This window comes from Fistularia commersonii, chromosome 23 (genome assembly GCF_037954325.1).
Source record: "Fistularia commersonii isolate RoL2024-O1a breed Wild chromosome 23, RoL_Fcom_v1.0, whole genome shotgun sequence".
NCBI classification, from domain to species: Eukaryota; Metazoa; Chordata; class Actinopteri; order Syngnathiformes; family Fistulariidae; genus Fistularia; species Fistularia commersonii.
In genome coordinates, this window is record NC_141306.1 from 4,912,292 (window position 1) to 4,938,862 (window position 26,571).

The window sequence follows — 26,571 nt, forward strand, 5'->3', positions numbered from 1 at the left end:
TATTAATGCTATTTTTGTGTCGTATCAATTATTACCCCGTATTACTTTACTTTCTATTTCTCTGTTCCTCTCTCCACCCCAACCGGTCGAGGCAAGAAGGCCGCCCGAAACAACTCAACAGCCACGCAAATGAACGACTTGTTTTTAATTCTGCAGATTCTTTTACACGGTCCAGGTTATTGTTTTCTGTTTGTTATTAAATGACTAGATAGTAACCATCCCCCTTTGTTATGCTCATTCATATTCTTTATCAACATATAATGTAAATATCTTTCACACCACCTGACGCTCCGCGTGCTAATTTGTTCACCGCTCTTTTCCAATTGCTAATTAAAGTATTGCTAATTGTGAGGTTGAGTTCATTGTTGATATCAATGTTCAGGCGACGTCTTGCTAATTTGGGGGTCATTTCTTGATATCGGCATTTATTTTTTCAATGTTTTGAAATCAATTAGCTGACAAATTGTATCATGACATTATAGCATAATTGTTTATTCTTATATATATAAAAAAAATGAATTTAATCAGACGACGAAATGAAGAAATGTATGTTACAGCGCATTAAACACGAGGTGAGCGTGACAGCGCATCGGAGGCTCCGACGCTTCATAAGTTTGCAAACTACTAAAATAACAATCCAACAAGGAATATGGCACTTCCTGTTTCTGCCTTCTCTTTCTCTGTCAGTTTCTCAACAATAGTCCCAGGATACAAGCCAGCTAAAAATACAGCCTGTGCATATGTATGTGTGTGTGTGGGTGTGTGTGAGCTCAGGCAGAAGCAGCATAAGGCCAGCAGACTGCGGGTCTTCAACACAACTCCTAGGTACACACCGCGACACGGATAGGAATGTAGATGTACACAATACGCACAGCCGCAACTGCCATCTGTGCAGAGCTCGGTGTGTCTGCGACATCCGCCCACGCAGGCAGCGAAGAAATACAACAAACAAACACGGAGACAAAGTATCTCATCTCATCTCATCGCTTCTGGCTCCACAAAGTGATATGTGAAGCGAGGCCAGGCTGGATGTAGTGCGTTTCAGGACATATTGGCCGTATCAAACATCGCTGATGTCTGAATCTATTCCGAGTGGGAAAAAAAAATAATGATAAAAAAAAATATATAACCCGCGGAAGTAATGCAGTGAGAGGCCCGGGAACTTCTTCCAAGCGACAACACAGAATGTAGTCAAGTGGGTATTATGGCGTTATCGACACAGTAAGTGCAAACATTTAAATCTATATTTTATTGAAATCATCTGTGCCTTGGTCCTCTGGATTAAATATGAAGTACCACAATACCAAAGTAATGGTTTAATAATAATATCCCTATATCAAGATAGCAAAAGCAATCGCGTCATGACACAAAACTCACATGTAATAATAAGATTTCAAATACATTTACCAGGTCAATTGAGAGAGATGGGCGACTCCTGCCCTGACAGTCACAATTTCATCGATACAAACGCGGACCCCAATATTTTTAAACCCCCTCCCGCGCACAGTGTCATATTTTTGGTTAATAAGCAATGGAAAGTTGTTACAATCCAATACAAACATTGCGTTTTACATACTAAAGAAAAGTAAAAGCAGGTGGTGATTTCCCAAATGCGCACATCGTGGGTAATTTCAGCTAACTTGGGTCCACGTTAATGCCAAGTATTTGATTTGTAATTAATATCTTTAGATCTCACTCTTTCTGTGCTGCGCCGTTTGGAAACTTCTCTTTTGTGACTTTGAGTATGATTAAAACTGACCTGCTGTGAGAGGCAAGTCGACATGCATTATCATGATACAACGTGTTAGAGAATAACAATAATAAGGCGGGTTGATGACTTGCTTTTTAATTTTCGTAATAAAGTCTTTTGAAGCCTTTTAGCTTTTTTATTTTTTCTGTTAGTGGACAGAGTCCCGATGAGGCAGCATGGAGGATTACGTCACTCTGTAAACACTCAAACCAGATGAGGTCATCTCACACACACACACACACACACACACACACACACACACACACACACACACACACATTATAAGTGGGCCCAGAGACTTCAGCCTCGTATTGTAGGACATTATGTAAATGAGTCAGTGAAGATTTACGATGATATGTAGGATTTTCTGACCAACTTCCATTTTTCTGAACAGTTATAATGGAGTTTTGTGTTTTAATGGAGACGGTGACTTCAGATTTAAATATCACCATCTCCTATTTCATTCATTTTTGATGACCGAGGCAGTTTAAAGAGGAAGAAGCCACCCCCTCAGCATAGTTTTTTATTGTTTTCATTGTTTTTGCTGTCAGAACACAAGGTCCTTGTAATAATAAAGTTGTCATCACTTTGGTGTCATTAGTTGGTAAATCCAGCCCAGTCATAATGGTTGATATTGTTATACGTTGCAGGCATATACAATGTTGATGAAAAATTGAAACCGTCTCCAATCTTCATTTTTGTTCTTTTAATAAATCATTATTATATGTAATTCATGTATAACCTGATAACAACGCTTATTATTTTTAATAATGCTATTATTATTATAACAAACCCTGACAACCCTGTCCTTTTTTGGATCTGGTACCTTCAGGGGAGAAAAACTAACAGTTAATAGAAATTGACAAAGGCAAAAAGCAACTAGTTTTCAGTTTTTGTGAATAATTACATATAAAATAGCCAGAGGTTCCTGAATACCAGTGTGAATTACCCTTCAGTGGTACAACCTGGAATATAAATATTTTTAGTTAATATTTTTTGTGAATTTGAACGTCACTCAGAACAGGATTTTTTTTTTTTTTTTTTAAAAAAAGCATGTTTGATTTTTCTCTTACAAACTTAAACAACAAAGTTATTTCCTTTCCTTTTCTTTTTTCACCAGTCCATCTGAGGACATCCATGTTTAGCCCTTGCCATCCCACCTGAACCAATCCATCCACAGTTAAATGTGACCATTTTTATTTTTTTATTTTCTATATTTTGGAATTTGAACTTAATCTCTCACCTTGTTAAACATGGAGATATATTTGCACAATATGATTCGTCCATTTGTATTCATTTTTTTTTTTCTAAATTTTTTCAACATTTTTAAAATGTAAACACTTAAATGCATTAGCCAACGATATAATCATATTAGCGAAGCAATTTCCCGCACATGGATGGATCCGGGCCGCTGGAAGCAGCTTGGCCTTGGAACCTTTTAATACGCAAACAGAGCGGGAGCCGGGAATTGAACCGCCGACCTTTGGATTGGACGGACAGACTGAGATCCGATCAACAAAAAATACATTTTTTTGAGTCAACCGCGGTAATTAATCGCACGCGCGTTCTCAAATTTTTCATTCGGATCTCCGAGAACGATCTCCCGACCCCCTCGCAGGGGGGGGAGCCCGACCCCCGCTTTGAGAACACCTGGATTAAACAGCCGAAGAATGCCTGAGCGAGAGACAGACAAGCGCAGACGTGGCTGGAAGGAGGAGGAAAGAAAAACAAAAGCGGTGAGACGGAGTGGGGGAGGGAGAGCGGCCGACGGACAGACGGGGAGGGAGGATTGATGAGGCCTCCAGATGTACAGTTTGCCACACTTGGTTTCTCTCAATCCATCCTCGTTTCGAGATACTTTGCACAGCAGAGGAACCGTGCAACACACACACACACACACACACACACACAAACCCGCATCTATGAGAGAGTGGAAAATTTTCAAAGGAAAGAAGCAAACAATGTTTAATGTACGATTTCCTGTTTTTAAAGTTTACAATTCCTCATTTTCTTTTCTTTTTTTTTCTTTCAGTAAACCTCATTGATTGGCCGCACGATTGCACAATTTTTACATAACGTTGACACGGTCACGTTTCATCCCAGCGCAAAGGTGATTGCGCCCCGTCCGGATAATCGTACTTTATTTCCTCACTGTCAGGCGAGAGGGGATTTTCAAAATAAAAGGGGTTCACATTTTACATGTGCATCTACTGCAGTGGATGATTGATCCTACAGCTGATGTATTTTGATCCGGAGGAATGTATCATTGACCCCCCCCGCACTGCTAGATTGTGTTATTTGATTAGTATAAATGCAAAGGGCAGGAGCTGGATATGACCTCATTCACTCTGCCGTAACACGAGCCTCGGGAAACTGAAGATGGAGGGAAATAGGAACGGCGTCTCAGTAGCGAGAACGCTCGGCTCCTCAAATCTATCAATCCGTCGCTCTTGGATTTCGGCATCTTTCCAGATGTTACAAACACCTGGAAGTGTCAACAACAGATGCGTTGAGATTAGAGTCTGGGAAAAGTGAGGAAAATTTGTTGTTTTTTATTTGTCAACATTTATAACCGGTAGGTCGATTCATTAAGGGGTACGTGATGAGGAGGAAAATTAGCTGTTGAATCTTTTGAGGAAAATGTCCTAAAAAAAATTACTATTCAACAAATCGGGGAGATTTTGTAAAGAAATGCCAATATTTGATTTTTTTTCTTTTTTGGCTGCATTTTGTTCAGAGCACGGATCTGTTTACAAGCGCGTTGCATCCCGTTTCGTTTTGAACGAACTCCCAGAGCCGTGCCGTCTGGATTAGAGAGAGTGGCATTCAGGAAGAGATGGGAGGCAAAGCCGCAGGCGGCGGAGATGAAGATGAGGAGGAGACGGCACAGGTTAGATGTTCTGGAGATTAAGTCGCATGGAGACGGTTTGGAGGAGGGAGGGTGAAGATCTGGGTTGAAGGATGCTAGAAGTTGGAAACGCCAGGCCTAAGGGGTCGAAGGTCATAGTACTTTGTCACCCCTTTTTTTGTATATGTGGCGCGAATCCAAATGAAAACGATTTATAGAAAAATAGTGACGTCCGGTAAGTAACTATATTGTCTTTCTGCTGTTTTCAAAAAGAATGAGCAAATTATCGCGCACCCTCCCTTTTTTTTTCCCCCCAATTTGCAAATCGGAAGAAAGGTTGCGGTATTATATTTCAATTTTTGATTCTGATAACGCGCGTCTGAACCAAGTATGAAAGTCGAACTGAGACAGAGGGGGAAAAAAAAAAAAAAAAAAGAGATAACTAAGCATTTCCTTCAAATGGGAAACGGCATCACTATGCAAAGTAATACCCCTTTCTTTATTACGCTTTAGACAGACAGAGTCATAAATATTTATGGAAATGAACTGTGTACTTCCAGGAAAAAGAATGAATAGCAGAATCTGCCTGCGAGTGTGACGCGCATATCGCCGGCTGGTTGTGTTTTAAAATTGGGTGAGCAAACTTGTTGAGATAAGAGTGTTGAGGACCCCGGGGGTCCTGAACGGGAAAATACTCTACCATCTAGAATAAAGTAGAACATCTAACCTATTAGAATTAGCCGAGGAGAGATTTGGAGGGCTGAAAGCCACGAGACGCAGACGGGAGCCACGGGAGGATAAACACCTGGCTAGAAAAACACAACTTTCAGTTTGGCAACTTTTCACCAGCAAACTTCTAAAATATAAGTTCCAACTTTCATTTTTTTTTTTTTTTTTTAGATCTTAAACTTTGAAAGATTTTCCAAGAAATCATTCAGTGCTCGTTTTCTTTAAATGGAATCTCTCACAGTGAAGTTACTCTATTGATATCGACATCGTGATATAACGCAATGACTGAGACTTAATTTCATTTAGATGATTGATTGATTGATTGATTGATTCCTTCATTCCGGGCTGGAGCCTATCCCCCTGTCACTGTGAGCCGGTCGCCAGTTGATCACAGGGCCACATTTAGATACAAACAACCGTCCGTCATTCAAATGTCATATAGAGATATGACACCAGTCATTCGCTCATAGACCGGTCATTTAGATGTACAACTATTCTCTAATTCAAAGCCTGAGTAATTTATGGTTTCCTAAGAACCTGCTGCATGTTTTTTTGGCGGTTGGAGAAATGCTGGACGGGAAGACGCCACACAGAAATGGGAATTAAACCAGCGACCTTCTTGCTGTGAGGCAGAAGTGATGTATTCCCTGTATTTTGCTGATTTGATAGAAAAGAAGTGAGTACAATAAACACTTAAGTGTCTGGTGTACTGTAACTGCAATACAGTTAAATAAACTAATTGTCCGCGAATGAGGTCATCACATTTGTTGCGGCTCTCCTTTGCTTTTAAGTCGTCTTTGAAAAGTGCACGAGAAACAGATTAAAAGTGATTAAGAAACCGAACAAATCATGGCTAAGGTTAAAATAAATAGAGTTACTCTGAAGCTAAACCCCTGCATCTCCCATCATGCCTTACTGTGGCGGTGCCGGTGACTGTCTGACTGTTGGTGTCCGAGCCGCTCTGCTCGTTGTGGCTCTGCGAGGACGGGTACATGTTGAGCGGATGCTCGCTGACGGAGGCCTGGACCCCGGGGTAGTCCTGCGGCGCCGCCGGGTGCTGATGGGAGTGTGGATGGGTATGCGGATGCGGGTGGGGGTGTGAAGTTGTGAACTCAGCTGGGATGCCATTCTGGGGAGGGGGGGCAAACTGGGCTGACGGGTAACTCTGGGCCATGGATGGGTCCGGGGGTGTCGGCGTGTCCTGGTTACCCTGTGAAAAGAGGCGGAGTTTAGAACCGGTAAACATCGACCAACAGAATCGCAATGAATGTTCTTACTCGTCAAGTTAAGTCAAGTTAATATCACTCCGGACATTTTTCAAACTTCCAAGTTCATTCATTCATTCATTCATTCATTCATTCACTATCCATGCTGCTTATCCTGCACGGACCCTACACTCGGTATTATTGGTTGGCAGGCAGGATAGACCAATCACCACATAGACATACGAGCGTTAGATGGCTAGAGTGGTCACTTCTGACTTCCAACTACTGGTACTTTGGATCTTCGGTGACTGAATTGCACTTTTTGTAAGTTGCTTTGGATAAAAGCGTCTGCCAAATGACTAAAATGTAATGTAATGTTCAGTCTCTTATTCACATATTTGGGTTATCCAGCGATATAATCCACTTCCATAAACCAAATGAACAAGTAAAAACACGGCCTAATAATCGCATGGGGTGCAGCATCATAAGCAAATGAAGGTGTGACTTGACCCGGCAGATTTGTGAGTGACGGAGTGAACGTGCTGAATCTCTGCTCTTTTCCAACCGATTTTGTTTCGTATCTCCACTGCTTACAAAATCGTTCTTCCTTTTCTTTCGGCTTTTCCCTTAAGGGGTCACCACGGCAAATATCAACCATCTCCATCTAACCCTAATCTGTGACATCATATCCTCTCTCACTACGTCCAAAAATCTTCTCTTTGGTCTCTAGACCTCCAAGTCCAGCATCCGTCTACCAATATATTCCCCATCCCTCCTCTGTTTATGACCGAAACCGCTTACAAAATGTATTCATCCTAAAAATTCTTCTTGGATAAATTCATCCTCTCACTCAGAACATCAGCGGGTTTGTTGTGCAGGGATATCGGGGTTATCGGCGCGTCAAGGCCATGCGGAGGAGGCACAAGGAGCCGTCCCGTTCAATGAGCACCTGCTGAATGAATCAATCAGTGAGGCGGCAAAGTTGTTGTCTTGATCGCAGAGAGCACTTCACAACCCAGACACACACACACATGAACACTTAACAACACACACTTGGCATGAAAACACTTGAGTTTTAATGATACAGTAGCTGATATAATGGAAGGTAAGTATGAGTAGTTACAAAACTTAACTTTCATTCATACTTGGCTTGTCCTTGTATTTTCTTGTCCTTGCTAAAAAAAGTTGCATCTATTTTGATTTTTTGACAGATATTTTTGAAAATATAATGCAAATTTCGTTCATTATCTACATCAGTTATCCCACACTCAGGGTCACGGCCCATCCCTGCTGTCATTGGGTGAGAGGTGGGGTTCACCCTGGACTGGGCGCCATATAAACAAATTTGGGGTCTCCAATACATTGTTGCATCATGGTGGCGAGTACGCCAATATAATCCACCTCAGATTTATCAAAATCCTCCGAAATAATGCAAACTCACCCCGCGAACGAGTACTGTATATTTACATGTGATTATAAAATGGGGTTATTTTCCACTTCTGCCTACATGGGGACTTAATATTTACTTCCTCCTATTAAACATGTTTATATTTTCCGAACTGCTCATAATACCTCTACAATATCTATCATTTATAGAGACAATAACGTGGATGTGGACGTTGCAAATCACATGTGGGGGTCGTTCCTTCACTATCACTTAAAGGGACGGTAAACCCCGGACGACAACGATAAATACATTCTGCCCCGCATTTTTAAGTGTCTCATACAAGCCATGGAGAAGTAGAACCGGATAGAGCTCCTCTTGGAAAAAAAAAAACGACAAATACCGCTTTCAAAAACCTCAGCTGCGACCTTGCCCCCCCCCCACAAAAAAAAAAAAAGTTTCCCTGGTTGCTCATGGAAAATCTGCCTCGGATTGTTTTACGACTTTTCCGCTTTTCCAAGAGGACATTATTCTCACTTCCGGTTTTGTCCCCGCAAAAACGTTGGAAAGGTAAGTGGGTCGTCAGCTGGCTTAGATCAGCTAATCACCAGCTGATAGAATGGGGTTGTGAGACCAGCTTGACTTGATTACCTGCCCGGACCGACGCCATGCTCCATTTCCTGCGAGATGCGCTCAGAACGGCTCTTTCCAGAGACGCGTCCCGCCCGTAAAACACATGTCAAACTTTTGAGGAGGAGACGGGATGAGACCCTACAGCCATATTGCATTTAGTAAAACAAAACAAAATAAAAATGGAACCGTTAAATGAAATTATTTTTGGATCTTCATCTTCTAACCTTCATAATGTAAAATTGATCAAATTTTTACATGCTTTTTTTTTTTCTTTTTTTGTCGTGAGTGCACCTTCAAGGCCGCTTCCATAGAGCCGCAAGAAGTCATTATCAATCTTCCAACCTTCACAATGTTAAATTGTAACATATACAATTTTTCATACTTTTTCTGGCCTTTTCACTATTTATTGCGCCAAATTTCTGATCATTTAAAAAGATTTTTTTTAACCGCCGACTACTTTTCTTGTACTTGTCGCGAGTGCGCCTCACTTCAAGGCTGCGATGGCGCCGCTTCCATAGCGCTACAGGGAGTCATTATCAAACTTCCAACCTTCACAATGTAAAATTGCTACATATATGATTTTTAATGCTTTCTTTTGGTCTTTTCTCTATTTATTACACTAAATTTATGATCATTTAAAAAACGAATCTTAACTGCCCGTTACTTTTCTTGAACACGTCGCCAGTGCACTTCAAGGCCACGATGGCGCCGCAGGAGGTCATTATCAATCTTCCAACCTTCACAATGTAAAATTGTTATATATATAAATTTTCATGCTTTTTTGGCCTTTTCCCTATTTCTTACACTAAACTTCTGATCATTTCGAAAAAAAAAAATAACCGCCAACTGTTTTTCTTGAACACATCTTGAGTGCACTTCAAGGCCGCGATGGCGCCGCTTCCATAACACCAGTTAGTTATTATCAATCTTCCAAGCTTCACGATGTAAAATTGTTATCTATATATAATTGCTCATGCTTTTTTTGGCCTTTTCTCTATTTATTACACTAAAATTCTGATCATTTAGAAAAAAAAAATGTAACCGGTGGCGCCGCTTCCATTGCCCCGCAGGAGGTCATTATCAATCTTCCAACCTTTACAATGTAAAATTGTTATATATATAAATTTTCATGCTTTTTTGGCCTTTTCCCTATTTCTTACACTAAACTTCTGATCATTTAGAAAAAAAAAAATAACCGCCAACTGCTTTTCTTGAACACATCTTAAGTGCACTTCAAGGCCGCAATGGCGCCGCTTCCATAACACCAGTTAGTTATTATCAATCTTCCAAGCTTCACAATGTAAAATTATTATCTATATATAATTACTCATGCTTTTTTTGGCCTTTTCTCTATTTATTACACTAAAATTCTGATCATTTAGAAAAAAAAAAATGTAACCGCCAACTACTTTTCTTGAACACGATGCGAGTGCACCCCACTTCAAGGCCGCCATGGCGCCGCTTCCACAGCGCCGCAGGAAGTCATTATCGATTCCCAACACGCACTTCTGGCAACATCCGCTAGGGGGGGCGGGTTGGGAGGTGGAGGGCGGGGGATTCTGCGGGCCCACCCCTCGTACCGATGCAAAGTGAACGCCGACTGTAGTGGGACACGAGTATCAACGCAGATTACATGTGGAGTGTATATGAATTCCGAACGCGGCACTCAGGGCTTCTCAGCACAAACACAAAGCAAACAATGAAAGGGTGGCAGAGGGAGCAAAGCGTTTTGAAATGTGGTTTCAGCTGACGAGCTGTGACTGATAAAATATGGTGAAAACGTTTAAGGAAAGAAAGTGAATGTGCCTCAAAAAAAAAAAAAAAAAAAAAAACACTTAGTGTGTGTGTGTGTGTGTGTGTGTATGTTTAAAAAGGGTTACTCCTGTGGGATATTTATATTGCAGCCATTACAGAGAGAGAAAGAGAAAGAGAGAGAGAGAGAGAGGGAGAGAGACGGTGAGTCTTGGCGAAATGCGCTGTGTAATGAGAACCACATTTAGAGGGCTGAAATATGCTTAACGTGGCAGAGCACTGCACACAAACCCACACATACACGCACAATCACACACACACACACACACACACACACTCAACGGACGGAATACAATAAAAATTCTGAGTAAGTGTAGAGAGAAAGAGAGAGAGAGAGAGTTGAAATTCAGTCTTTCTCCTGAATAGAAGCAGCTGCATGTGTTTCCACCTCAGGCTAACCCCCCCCCCCCAGTTTCTGTAAAAAAATAAAATAAAAAAATAAGTAAATGAAAGAAAAATAAACACAAAAATAATAAATAAAAAAAGAATAAAAGAAAAACAAATGTGCTGTGCTGTCGCTACAATTGATTATGATATCACATGCACAAAGATTTAAGCGAGTTTAAACCTATTTTCTGATTATGTACAGTTTCAAAACCCTTATATATTTATAACCATATGTATATATATATATATATAGAGAGAGAGAGATGTATGTGTATAATAGTTCTCCCTCCTCTGTTGGGTATAAATATGACACTTGTTCGCTGAGCAATACTTGATTCTGTTTCATGACGGACTGTGAGATGACAGATTTTCCGAGGATTTGCAAATTAACGTTTTGCAGCGAAAGTTTGCTTCCTTCTGTCATGTTTAGCCACAATAGTCTTTATCTAGTCACGTGTTGGACCGGGAGGAGCGAACATGCCGTGAAATGAACTCGGGAGCAAGCTGCTGTCTACCTGTTGTTTATTTTTATTTTTATTTGGACTTTCAAGTATATCAGAGAAGTATTTTTCATTTTGTTTCATTTGTTCTATTTTTCTGATTTATGCTTCGATTTATTTTTTCACGATTTGTCGAACAAAAACCAGCGCCATCCAGACACCGCCGGTCAAATGTCAGAAATAAGCACTGTGCACTAAAATAAATGAATTTTGGTGTTTGTTTGTTTTTTTTTAAGTCAAATTGACATCTCAGTGTCCGTGTTTCAGATTTGAGGAGTTGGTGGTGGAAACCATTCTCCCTTTGGTTCGTGAAAAAGGCAATTGAGATCTGGACACAAATATGACATATTTATCAGAATCTGCTTAAAGATACAATTATATTTTTAAGAATTTTAGCCAAAAATCTTGATTACTTTTATCAAAAGTACAAAAAAAGGCAATAAAACATCCCTGCGCTTTGGTTTAACAATGTCACTTTGGAAACTTTGCTTAACCAACACCAGCTTATCGTGGAAATGTCCGAACTCTTAACCGTCAATGATCAGCCGATCGTCGTGTATTTTCTCAGCATCTCCTGTTTTTTTTGTCCTTACGGAACGATTTCTTGTAAATATGTTGCCATTTCCATCAGAGTACTTAACTATTTCTCCATATTTATTGGCACGTTTGCTGCCAATTCACACACACGCTGATCTTCCCACGGTTCGGGAACATCCGAAGCGAGTTTTCCAGAAGGAGCGGCAATTTGGAAATAGAAACAAGATTGAGATTTCAAAAAAAAAAAAAAAAAAGGAGAAAACAAATGTACAAAATGCAAAATATAAAGGAATTAAAGCGCAAATCTCCTGCACCCCTCCCACTCCCGACCCCACACCCCTTTTGAAAACCCCTGTCCTAATCTTTTCAACACAGCAGATGCCAACAGTTATGTATGATATTATTAATACCTGCCACGGTAAACATGAACTCCCTCCTTTGCATCGCTTTACCTTCTCATTATTATAATGCAGAGATCCAAAGACTCCTACAAGCTTTTATAATGAAACACACACACACACACACTTAAAAACACATGTATGCATGCACATAATTGCATATACAAATACATACATATGCATGCACATACTGAAAAACACAAACACACACACACGCATATGCATGCAGAGACTGACAAAAGCAAACATAAACACACACACACACACACACACACTGTACAGCCTGTATGCCCGCACTCTCCTGCAGCTCACAATAGGAGCATGGAGCTGCTGCTTTCTGCAGTCGCAGCACAAACAGTGTGGTGCAAGAAAGCCGCCTTGGAACCGACAATGAGTGGAGCAAGAGAGGGACAGAGGGAGGGAGAGAGAGAGAGAGAGAGAGAGAGAGAGAGAGAGGGAAAGAATGAGTGGGGGAGAGAGTGAGAGAGAGGGAGAGAGAGAGAGATGGAGGAAAAACAGTGTGTATTCTGAGAAGTACCTGCTCTACCATTTTGCCTCTGCCTTCCTCGCACATCCAGCTACGCTATAAAGTCCAGCCCAGCAGTGTCTGCCTGCAGCTAGCATCAATTATAGATGGCTGTGTGTGTAGGTTTGTGCATGTATGTGTGTGTAGGTGCGTGCATGGATGTGTGTGTGTCTGTGTGTGTGTGTGTTTGAGTGAGAGAGAGCGAGAGAGAGAGAGAGAGAGAGAGAGAGAGAGAGAGCAGGAGGAGGTGCTACTGTGAATGAAAGCCGCATTCCCTCCAACTGTACTCACCGCTCTCACCGCTGTTCTTTCCTCCCTTCGACTTTGGTTGTCGCATTCAACCCTTTCTTCTTTTGCCGTCATCAGAAAAGCCCTCATTCATTTCCAATCTCAGAGATAAATCACCAGTCAGTATATTACCACCCTTTACAGATTTTTTTTTTCTTTTTTAAATGACAGAGAAGTACTACAGTTCCCACAATTCATCCATCCGCCCCCCCCATTCATTATCTACCACTTTTTCCTGCACTTCGGGTCGCGTGGATGCCGGAGCCTCTCCCGGACGTCACCGGGCGAGAGGCACGTTGTGGACCGGCCGCCAGTCAATCACAGACCCACGATTCCGACGGTCGGTTTAAGTGTTAGCCGCTAACGCTAAATTGAATGACCGGCTAAGACGTCTCCCACCGGCACGGAGAAAACAGGCTTACTACTGGCGAAAATGTTTCTCGTTGTTTCTCAACACTTGAAATACTTATTTACACAGTCTCGATACCGTTTCAGAGTTTTACACAACATTTTTCCCTCCCTCGGATCAATCTTTTATAAGATCGGCATTCATCTTGCAGCTGGTTATCTCAGCCCCGGGGTTTAGAGCTGTTTACAGAGGGATTATCCGATACAGCGACGGAGTAGATGATCAGAAATTTCTCTTCCCGGCAAAAGAGTGGGTGGTCACTGTTGGGCGACGGCCAAAGTTCAATTCTACGGGTTTAGTTTTAACGACGCGAGCGGATCAGTCAGCTTTCTTGCAACAAAGGGCGCATGTGATGTCACAGCAAGCAAAAGTCGATCAGAGCGAGTCCGTGACAGCAACACATCTTTAACCCCTGCTAGATAATAATGAGTCATTTCCTTCCAACCTCTAACCTTTTTAGTGATATTTTTTCTCGACCAACATTAGGTGGTTTGACTCTTCTCGTTTGTTTAAATGAGTTGGTCGAGGCAGAAGCCCGCCGCACTGAAATCGTGTCTTTCTGAACTTTCCCGTTCTACACCAAGAACGTCATCGGACAACCGGGTTGTGATTTTGGACTTAACTTGATTCCTCCAGGTGAAAAAGAACCGGGGCCCCACTAGGATCGGCCCTTTCAGCGGTCTGTTCAGTCAGCCGAATAGAGTCCAGTTACAGCCAACTCGCCGCAGTCGGTTGCCAGCCCTCCTTTATCTGAACGTCTACAACTTGCTCGTTCCAACATGACTGCCAATCAGTGTTGTGGTTGTGTAAGTGCTGACAAAAGCAACAAATGGTGGAACACAATGTTTGAAACTCCTGCAAAACAACATAACGTACTGACTTACTCTTCTTAATCTGTTTTTTATTCAAAATCTGTACCGTAAATGTTCCACGAACAAACTGTAAACCCGACAAGTGAACCTTAATGAGCCTTTCCATGACCATCAGTCGATGCATTTTCGCCGATCACCAAAAATGTCGCTGGTTCGACTCCGACAGGAATCCTTTCTGTGTGGAGTCTCCGTGTTTTCCCCGTGTCTGCGTGAGTTCCCCCCCCGGGTTCTCTGGTTTCCTCCCACAGGCCAAAAACAAGAAATTGGAGACCCCAAAATTGCCTCGGCGTGTGAAAGCGGGCATGAACGGCCGTGTGTCTCTTTTCGCGGGGCTGAGATCGATCGGCCAATCACGGCAGGGATCGGCCCCGGCCCTCCTGACCCCGAGTGCGGGATAAACGGTGGAAATAATGAATGAATGAATGCTAGAGAAAGGAACCCACTGGTGGTTTATTAATGTCAACATCGAGCTACTCTGATCACAGGGGATTGTAAGACTATCTGGCGATATTTCTTTGTTATTAGAGCGACTTACTAAATGCATCAGTGTGCATTTCCTGCCGGGGCCTCCAGGGGGCTCAGTGAAAGGCACCTGAGTCAGTAGATTGTGCATCACTGATAAAAACAACACATTTACCGGGAATAAGCAAGCTGTCTTTCCAGTGTAGTTTGGCAACTACAGGTAATGATGTTTTCCTCTCATGTACTCAATTAAACCAACTTTTTCCCATCCTTTGAATTTCCCTCACTAGATTTTATCCTTATTTCAATACGTTAAATCCGTTCAATACGTATACGTTGCAGGGTGGGTTTGCTTCATTGCAAAAATAAAATCCAATAGCGTATATATGTGTATAAAGGCTGACTCAATAGATGAAACCGCTATAAATCATTTCCCAACAAGCAAAACACGCAGTGATTACTTATTTATAAGGTGGGTTATAAAAGAAAGGAATGCGGTAAGGAAGAACAGGAAGTTACGAGTGGTCTTGCATTTGAGAATAACGCAGTGATGCCTCACCACCGCAGTTAAAGATCGTTTCTGGAGCAGCGGGTGAAGAGGAAACACGGCGTTGACGCATCACTGATCGCATCCGATGGGGGTAAAAGCAATACGATGGGAAACAGCTGGTGTTTGATGAACTCTAATAGCGCCAACGCACGAGTATGAGTGTTTGCTCGCAATCGGATTACCATCCGAATCATTTTTGTTAAACGGTTAACGATGCGACATGAGCGATCGACTGCATCAGACTGATTTCATTCATTCATTCACTCCTAACATGAAATGCTTGTTAAAAAAAAAAGGTAACTGCACCGATTCCTTAAGGAGCAGCACCATTTATATGGAAGTCTCCATTCCCTTGTGATGGATTGGCCAACGATTAAACCACAAAGAACTGACAGAGTCATTCACCCACGTGCGTGTTTGTGTGTGTTTGTTGTGCACATACACACACACACACACACACACAGCCACTGTATCCACAGATCAATAGGTTCCCTCTGACCGTTTGATCACCCGGGCACATGGAGAGAAAGAGTTGGATGAAAGCAAGAATGAGTACTAGTGTGGGTGACCGTGTGTGTGTGTGTGTGTGTGTGTGTGTGTGTGTTTGTTTGTGTGTTTGCACTGATCATAAAGTCTAGGGATTCTCCCAAGTTTCCAGGTCACAAACACTGGCTCAAAGGTTCAGGAGACTTGTGACAGCCACTATCCATCGAAGTGGTCGCCGATGGCCGACAGTAAAAGAAAGCACCACTGCAAAACAAATAGTTTTCACCTTAAAGAGGTTGCTGTGTATTTTAAATAAAGACAAATACATACACATTATTTACTTTTAATTAAATGCCGCATGCAACCCATGTCTCTATGGCAGAAAAGCCATAGAAATAATACCATTATTAAACTGACCTTAGCTTGACAAAGCAAACTGACGCTAATGCAGCGGCTAACAATAGCTCTGTCCAGCTATCTGCTGCCTTTGTGGCAAAATATAAACACTGTGCGACCAAAGGATATGTGTGCAATTATAAACAACACATGCCACTAAGCACCTAGCAGAGTCGACACCTTCATTACCGGATGACCTATTTCTTCAGACGGCGGCGATGGGTTTGGTCGTGGTTTTCCGACTCCAGCGTGACATATTCTACCCTCTTTTTGGGTGTTGAGCTAGTTGCGGTAGCGTCAGTGTTATTATTAGTATGAGATCATATGTGCCTGTTCCTCCCGAGCCTCACGACCGCCCCCAAATCTGTGTCGTTGTGCTCTTTTTCTACTCCGACCGGTCGAGGCAGAAGGCCGCACACATTGGCAAAAGCCAGTTGTGTCCTCGCCCTTGTGCTTGCTCATGAGGGAATTTTCGGTTTCTGTAAATCATCTCACAGATTGTGGTCCAGACCTGCTGACTTGTCTTGGCTCCAAATATCTATTGGAAAAAAAAAAAAAATCGTACTTATCCATAGGAGCCTAGAAAAATAGTAATCAAGAAATGCTGTGCATTTGGGAAAGCACGAGTGTTACTGTTACGAATAATAAACCAATGGAAATGGAAAACCGAAAACTGTTTCGCTGTAGGTTTTAATGGCCAAATAGACATTGCGGTGCGTCGATAGGATAAATAAGATGAGCGAAAGAGAAACGGGTCCATCCAAAAAGGACAAGAAGTGAAACAAAGCCGGGCCCGGGTTATGGAATCTCAAGTCTCTTATCTCACATCGGTTCATCGGATAACAGGGAAGTACATCTGTTTTTTCCAGACGGACAAGTACAAACCTTCCTCGAGTACAATCCATCAATTTGATACTCTCCGGATTGACGCTCGGAGCGGGTGAGACCTCTTAAAAGTACATTATTAAATCAAAATTCATTCCATCTTTGAAACATTCCACTTAAAACCTTGACCTGTCTGATCCGTAAGATCATTCACAGCAGTATGATGCACTGCGTGGTCTTCTCTTGTCTCGAGTAATGGATGAAATGACATTTGGAACAATTTTGCCATCAATTAGAAAAGCCTTTGAAATGTCACCTGCCACCGAGTCACCCCTTATTATTAATCTAATCAAATTTCGACACAAACTGCAGGGTATAATGAATGCTTTATGGCTGTGTTTATGTGACCGGTGTCAAAAGAAGGATGTGTGCGTGTGTGTGTGTGTCTATACGTTGCGTTTTAATGCGTGTCGGAGCGGTGCGCGCCATCATCGCATTTCCTGTTTAAACACTTGTTCATTTGCCTAACGAGCCCGCAGATGCTGTTGTGTTGTCAGGATCAATGTTGTAACCAAAAGCCATTTTGCTGGCGTGAGAGTGACCGCGGCTGTGAAAACACAGACAATGGCTCGGGTGATATTGACCCATCTGTTGTCGTCTGGAGAGAAGAGACAAATCTGGCACACAAAACTGAACAATCCTGATAAATCACCTCATTTAATGGCAACTTTCGAATGCGTCCGCGCCGACCGGAGCCGTAATTTAATAGTGTGTGTCTGTCCTTGATGTGCTGCTAGGTGTTTTCTCCATCCAGGTATTTTGTGGGCTATTTTGAAGTATCACCAGTTGGAGTTGGCGGAGAAACACACACACACACACACACACACACACATAACACACACACAGAGATGCAGGAAGAAGAAAAAACGGCATCTTCAAAAGGCAAAGAAAGGCAAAAGAAAAGAAAGCAAAAACGAATATCGTTCATCTGTTTGAGGTTGGTTTTGACCAATTAACAATTGACCAATCTGTGATCTCTGCTCTTATTCTATTTTTTTTTTTTCAAATGCATAGACGACATTATCTTTAGATGCAAGACAATAAGGTGGAAGTCACAATTTGCACGGGAATCAAGAAAATGAGCTGCTGCTGACGGACTTGGCTGTCCCCCCGCACCATTTCACATCCTGAGCCAGAGAAACAATGGCCACGATGCTGGTGGGAAAAAAAAAACAAAAACACCAAATGTCAGGGTTTTCCTCGTGAGGGGAATTTTTGCCAGGGCTCCGCGGTTACGTCTCCAATCTCTGCTCTCAGCCGCTCACTTTTTACGAAGCGATGTCGAAGGTTTCGCTTTCCCTGCTGCAGCCTTCGGTATTGGAGGATTTGCACGGAATATTGGAAATGCCTTGCTTAACTCAAATATAAAACACAATGGAAATGGTCTTCCCTTATGGAGCTCTTTGACACCTTGTTGTTTCAAACACTAGACGGCATTCAGACATTCACGCACGCACTCACACACCAATGGCGGCGGAACTGCCCTGCGAGGCTGAGCTAAGCAGGTCATTGGGGGCAACTCGGGGTTCAGCTTCTTGCCCGAGGAGGCATCGACATGCAGGCAGGAGGAGCCGGGAATCGATTGGAGGGACCCCTGTTCCACTAACTGAGCCACAGCTGCCCTAAATTTACACATATACAGAATATACAGATATGTGCAGAATTAATGAATATTTTAGACCAAGAAAACATATATATATATGAATGAATTAACATTTGGGACCAAACAGATGTATTTTAGACCATATATATGGTCATATGGCTCATATATATATGTTTGTCTGTGTGTGTGTATTGTATATATATATGAATGAATTACTACTTTGGTCATACATATATGTATACTCACACACATATATATAAATACATACGTATGTGTGTGTGTGTATAGATATACATACATATACATATATGATGATCTGTTCAATATATTCATTTATATGCATATATGATACTGGTCCCATAAGACAGGATATATACATATACATATATATATATGCTGCTAAAAAGATAAAAAATAAAGGGAACACTAAAATAACAGATCTTACATTTGAACGAATGAAATATTCTGATTAAATACTTTGTGCTTTACATAGTTGAATGTGCTGACAATAAAAACACACAAAAATGATCAATGGAAATCCAATTCATTAATCCATGGAGGTCAGGATTTGGCGTCACACTCAAAATTAAAGGAGAAACACAAACTTCAGGCTGATCCAACTCTGATGTAATGTTCTTAAACAGAAGCGTGATTGACTTTGAGTTACATTGCGTTTTTTAAGTGTTCCCTTTTTTTTTTCAAGCAGTATATATATATGATCCATTTGGTCCAAAATAATTATTCCCTCATTCATTTGATATCTATAATGCTTATTCTGCAGGGTCACCAGAGCCTTTCCCAGCTGTCATCGGACAAGAGGGCCACATTTAGAAGCATACAAATATTCACCCTCTTATTTACATGTCATATAGAGGCTCACAACCATTCACCCCCATTGAAATGTCACATGTGCACAGGCACAACACCTGATTGGCTTCCACACCTTTGCACCAAGTCCCAAATCTCCATCACCTTGGTTTTAGGACGGAGGTATGAATATCTGCTCTCCCTTTCCTGGAGATCTCCTGCGGCCTAAAAGGACACTCTGCTCAGGAGGAGCAGGGAGACACAGTCAAGGTTTATTGAAGGTTCATCCAGGCACAATATGACTTTTGACAGAGCGTTCTACGCTGAATTGCTGCATGACAAAACACACACACACGCACACAAACTGCCTCCCTTTGTGCCACTAAATGCGTGTGTGTTCGTGTGTTTTGTTTGTTTTTTCAGGGACCAATATGACACTTTTCCCCTGTCAAACACTACGACGCGCCACCTATTCATTAATTAAATCTCCACTAACACAAACTAATATCACAGACATGCAGGGCAGCGGTGACAGTGTCACAATGGTCCAGCCATCATTATCTATCACTCCGTGTAGAAGTAAAGCTTTTGATGTGTAATTTATTGTGATCTGCTATCAAAGCTGAAACAGAGTTAATAACTTCTTTGACATTTAATCAAAAAAAGTTCCTTAAATACATCATCTGGCATATTAACGGACCTGTCAAGTCTTACTGACAGGCCACTGAGCTAAAACTTTGAGTTGGGTCGAGGGAGGGGGGGGAGCTTTTCAAAGCTTTTTACGCCATATCTTCCACCGGGGGATTTCTCTGTGATTTCTAAGTCGTGAAAAATAAAATGAAAATAAAAAAAGAGGTAACAGCCATTAACAAAGAAATGAATCCGACGCAGTGGCTCGTACTTCCGCCGAACAACGAGGCCTTTCCATGTGGGGCTTCCGTTTCCTCCCACAGTTCAAAAACATGCAGAGGTTCATTGGAAACCCTAAATTGCCAACATGGATGAAAGTGTGAACCCTGTCTCTTGCCTAAAGACAGCTGGGATAACCTTCTGCACAACCCCTCTGGCGACCCTGTGTGCAGAATAAGATTAAATAAGTCACAGATTAATCAAAAACTGAGCAATAAATCACTTAAAATGTAGGGTCACAAGTCTCTTGTATCTTTACTGGGATGGGGGGTGTTGCTTTTACACCACTAGGGGGCGCCGTCGAGCACCTCGCACAAAGAGGACCGGAAATTGTCGAGTACAAACCTGAAACGTAATTATAAGAGGACTAACAAAGGAAACCTCATCGATCAGAATGTTGGGCTTCAAAAGAAAACCGAACCGGCGTGTAAAACACCTCACCTTGATCAGACGACACATGTAAGTGAGTTGATCAACGGAACAACAAACGCACCTCCACCTTCCCAAACACACACCGCGCGTCCTCCAAGGACATATCAAACATTCAAACATTTTCTTCCTACAACGTTTCCAAGGCAACATGAAGATGAGCTTCCACCAGCTTCGCTCCACAGCATCATGGCCAAGAATTTAAAATGATCCAAAACCCCGTTCCTGTATAATGTGTGTGTGTGTGTCGTGTGTGTCTGTGTGTGTGTATGAGAGACTGAGAGAGAGAGAGAGAGAGGAAAGTATAAGCATATAAATAGACAGAACGCCATGAGAGAAGAAGCTGAGCTTTATTGATTTATATACTAAACCAAAGGTTTCCAAACTGGAGAGTGGACATCCTGAGGGTCACGATGGAATCTTATGTCATCATGGTTATATGTTATATATGCATGTATATCTCTCTCTCTCTATATATATATATACATATATTATACATGCATTTATGTAGTCTTGTGAAAGGAGTTTGATTTGTGATTATTATCATTTGTACCTGCATCTTAATTGTTTTTTTTCCCCTCAGTTAACCGATTTTATAATTTTCAAAATCTTAGAAAAAAAAACATTAAATTTGCATAAAACAAACAAAAAAAAAACAAATCAAAAAACAAAACAAAACATGAAATTATCCATGGACGGTGGGTATTTGCCCCAAAGAATTGATGGGAAATTGCCTGAAAATCTGGAAAAAAAAATGATCTAACAAGACGTTGACCATTACCTCAAAACAATATGTCTATCTCATTAAGAAAAGATTATGTCGGTCTAGCAACTATTGAAAAAACTACAAAAATTGAAATTACCTTGTTTTACATTTAGAAGGCAGCATCTTCCTTTGCACATATGCTACATGCATGTGCATCACCGGGTTCAAATATCACAAACCTATTGAAATGATCATTTTGGTCTTTTTTACCACACCGCTTTCCTCAAGTTCCTCAAATACCCATTTCATGTGTGCGTCGCAGAAGCTGGTTATCTCTGTGCCTCCTTCTCGTCTTACGACGAACAACAACAGTGAATCGTATGCAAATGAGCTCATTAGGGGCTGCGCGGACCTCCATCTACAGCTGTTTGCGGGAATGGATGTTAAGCGGCGTGCACAATTACGTGCACACAATGACTGACAATTACCAAACAACCACACCTACACGTTGTTTTGTAAATCTGCCAAAAAAAAAAAAAAAAGAGAAAGAAGAAGAGAGGAGGTTTGCATTTACCGCCTTTGTGCACATGCACAGTTTTAGCCATGGATCTATAGTGTGTAATGTAATGGATGGAGCGCTCAAGGTTAAAACCACTTTCATTTCTTTTTCACTACTGCCCCCATCAGGACGAACCCAAAAATCTTTTTTTGGGTACCTGACCCACAACACGATGAAGATTTGACGCCTCTTCGCGACGGCGAGGCTGGCCGGCAGCTGCGAAAGGAAGTTTTTCTCCAGCCTCTCTCAATGCAAACAAAGAGCCGGACTCGACACGCGCACACATGCATGCATGCACGCCCGCAGACACACATTCTGGCACGTCCAGGTAGTCTGTGTGTGACCGGGGATTTGGTTAATTGGAAACAGCTTTGTCAATTCACCACAATTAGGCCGCCGCGCTTAAACACATGCGGTTCATGTTTGTGTGGACACTCATCATCGTGATGCATTCCCATTTGCGTACGTCCAGCCCAAGCTTAACCCCTAATTCCAATCTTAAAGGGACAGTTCCAAAACATTAGTCCTCCCGGTGTCTGCCTTTCTATTTATCTACAGATTATTCTATTGTCAGCATCTCGTGGCGGAATGCGCCAGCTGTCTACCGCAGATCTCTGCCTCCTCTCTGATGTAAAAAAGGGGAACGGAAATTTCTATTCAGATGTTTACAGCAACAAAGAGATAAATAAGATCAGTAGCCACATGCATCCCTAGAAATCATTTCCAGCGCAGACTTTACCGGCAGCGGTTTACACCGCGAACGAGCTCGTAACAAATCGATCTTGATTCATTATTCTTTTTGTAGGGTAACTTAAAGGCCCTTTTTTTTTTAGGATATTCGGTGAGAGTATGAAAATGTGCTGCATTAAACAACAATAGAAACGAAAGGGTTCACCTTCCCCTCCTCTGTTGTGTTTAATTATTCTCCTCCTGCTGTGTGAACTGTTTAATGCAGAGCTCCATATGCATTCACCCTTTGCAGTCCTCTGTGTTGTTACTGGGACGGGCCATAAGATATGCATTGCGGAGCTGCGAAATGCATCACAATACGGTTTAATTGTGACCACCGGCCTCTCCGCTGAAAGAACTATTAGATCTAAATCTGAAACAAATCTTTCAATCTGTTACCCGAGTCAGAAGGAATAAATAAAAGCTCTTGGATTTTTTTTTTTCTCCTCCCATTTTTTTTTTTTTTTCTGTTGAGTGAATCACGGGCGCGTCAAACCCCGAGCATCTTTTCTGCAATCAAGCCGAGATGACTGGATCATTACACTTTCACTTGGAGGTGATGCCACTGCGCTGGATAGAAAAGTCTTTTACTATGAAAATGACTCCATCGAGATAATGCCTGTGCCTCTGTGTATGCGTGTGTGTGTGTGTGTGTGTGTGTGTGTGTGTGTGTGTGTGTGTGTGTGTGTGTTTGTGCGCGCACGCTTGCCCGTTAGGTGCTCTCCTCCCTGTCATTCCTTCTATTCTTGCTTTAGACCCACCAGGTCTAGTCCATGACAGTCAGGGCATTATTATTATCACACTCTGCCTGGCAGCATTAACTGCAGTGGCAGCAATAACTGTGGACTCACCTTACAGGTATTTCTGCATTTTTATTTAAATTCAACTTTTCCACTGAGGATGAAAGGCGAACAGGGCGCCATGCAGCGTGTTTGAAACGGAAGCTGCGCCGTATCTGCCCCTTGAAAATCCAGTTTGAGTATTCAACCGCATTTAATGTGTCAGCACCTTCAAAGAATACATTGATTCATTGTGTATCTTGCTTATGCTGCACACAGGGTTGCAGGTGGGGGCCTCAGCCAATCACAGCTGGCGTTGTTGAGAGGTGGAGTTTTGCGTGGACCGGTCACCTGTCAATCACAAGGCCCGGTATAGCGACATCGAACCGTTCGGTCTGTTATCTGCAATGGAAAAATAAGAATCCTCAATAAAATCACTGCTTGTTTTGGGTTTTTGAGAGAGAGCCGGAGAACCCAAACATTGATGGCACTTTGGGTACTTCAGGTCTGATTTATTTTATTGTATTTTATTTTATAAATATAATTACCAAGCCTTTATTGGCCACTTTTTCAGACTATTTCAAAAATGTTTATTTTGATGCAACTTCTTGCACTATCATTTCACTGATTTATCGTTCATATCCGATATGACATGATAAGTTATTTCCTGCCATTTTAATTAATTTCTACCTGATATTTTTGGCTATGTTGAAAAAATAGATACTTTTAGGTTTTTTTCTTACTCATACTTTCTTAATTCTTTTCTTGTTTAATATAAAATATAAAATATGTAAGAATAAAGATTCCTTTCTTTGATCATTTTCAAGAGATTTTCAAGTGAGGGGAAAAACAAATCGGCAAAAAAAAAAAACACAAATTGAAATATTTACAAAATTATAGATTTTTTTGAAAAAGAAATCAGATGATCAGCAAACAAAGCTCATAAAATCACATGATTTGCGAAAATTGGACTGCTGTGAAGTGTGTCTTGCAACCCTCTGGGGGGTCCCAACCCCCGCTGGTTACACCCCAGATCTGCGGCTCTATTAGAACGCAATACTCTTCCACTCTGCCAATAATAATACAAACACACTCACACCCTTCCACCCACCCACACACACAAACACACACACACACACACTGTACAGCTTCCTGTAGCCATAGTGCATCATTGGACTTGGATTTCAGGAGGAGTTGTGTTGTAGCAATGTGTGTGTGTGTGTGTGTGTGTGTGTGTGTGTGTGTGTGTGCTCAGTGCAGCCACATGCCTCCAGTCACATGAGACTCCAAACGTTATGCAACGGCTGCTTCTCTGCACGCTTCACACCCACGGAAAATAGCAGGGTTCCCAAGCAGCGCAGGCAGGCTGTAAATAATGCATGTCAGGAAAGGAACGCACACACAGACCCACACAAACACACACACACACACACACACACACACGCGCACACACACACACACACACACACACCCTCCCAGCTTTTTAAAATGAGTCATCTTGGAAACAAAACCATATAATTTGGTACATGCTGCTTCAAACACACTTTGAAGTTGCAAGTAAAATGTTCTGCAGAGGATCTCGACTTCTCCGTCCTGAGACCTGAAAACCACGGGTTCAGATCTGAGATCTCGTTGCTTCATCTGTCATTAAGTCGAGGGAAGAATTGAGGAACAATCTGGGCCATTCCGGCACAAAGTCACAGGGGAGGCGGATCATTATAAAAGCGGTGGAAGCTAAATCGGAGGGGGAGGAAAGAATGAAAAGGTGTGGCGTCTGTTTTTGTGTAAATTTGCTAAATATTCAATCAGTCCTTCTCATTCAACAATTTGTTCTTTATGTCAAGCCATCCAATCAATCGCAATCCATTCTACCCTACTCGACCCTATTCTACTCTCTCTGCCCTACCCTGTCCTACTCAACCCTACTCTATCTTACTGAACCATACTCTACTCTACCCAACTTTAGTCTACCCTACTCTAGTCTAGTCTACTCTGCTCTACTCTGCTCTACTCTACCTGACTGTAGACGTATGCTGACAACATACGTCATTGCATTCTTGTCTTGTCTAGTCAGCTCTTCACCACGATCATCATACTATACGATACTACACTATCCTTGGCTGTACTGTGCTATACCATACATTAACAAACATATAATACCATACCATGGTGCTGTTCTATGCTATGCTATGCTATGCTATGCTATGCTATGCTATACTATACTATACTATATACTATACTATATTATACTATGCTACATTACGCTCTATTATGCTATTGTGTACTTTACTATATTATACTATTCTTTGCTATATTATACTATGCTATACTATACTATGATGTGCATACCATACTATGTCATACCATACCATCCATTCAGCCATCCATCCTCTGCCACGTATCCTGCACTCAGGGTTGTGGGGGATGATGGCACCCATACTATACTATACTATACTATACACTATACTATACTATACTATACTATACTATACTATGCTGTGATGTGCTGTACTGTCCTCTACTATACTCTACTCTCCTATACTATACTATACTATACTCTCCTATACTATACTATACTATACTATACTATGCTGTGATGTGCTGTACTGTCCTCTACTATACTCTACTCTCCTATACTATACTATACTATACTCTCCTATACTATACTATACTATACTATACTATGCTGTGATGTGCTGTACTGTCCTCTACTATACTCTACTCTCCTATACTATACTATACTCTCCTATACTATACTATACTATACTATACTATACTATGATGTGCTATACCATGCAATGCTATGCTATCCCACCAAATGCCCTGCATCACTTCGATCCACCATCCAAATGAATGTAAAATAAATGTGATCCACATTTTTGGCAAGGTTTCTTGAAAGCTGTAAAAGTTGAAAGTCAAATAGTGATGACAAATAGTGATAATCAAATGGTGATGACCTGACTGCTAGTGTTGCTACTACTGCCGCTGCATGT

At 41.7% G+C, this 26,571-nt stretch overlaps 1 protein-coding gene across 13 annotated transcripts in view; it reads right to left on the reverse strand.

Moving 5' to 3' along the window:
* The window catches only part of rbfox1 (RNA binding fox-1 homolog 1), a 231,109-nt gene that overhangs the window by 48,113 nt on the left and 156,425 nt on the right, over positions 1–26,571 (reverse strand). For 10 of the 13 annotated variants that reach the window (XR_015107938.1, XM_086170547.1, XM_086170542.1 and 7 more), the window contains one exon: positions 6,244–6,537. Coding sequence is in view for 12 of the 13 variants with exons in the window: in XM_086170542.1 (XP_086026668.1) it covers positions 6,244–6,537 (294 nt within the window). In the remaining variant the exon portion in view is untranslated. Of the gene's footprint in view, positions 1–6,243; positions 6,538–12,721; positions 12,994–26,571 lie in introns of those variants that run through there. The other 3 variants (XM_086170545.1, XM_086170543.1, XM_086170546.1) reach the window with 3 other exon arrangements.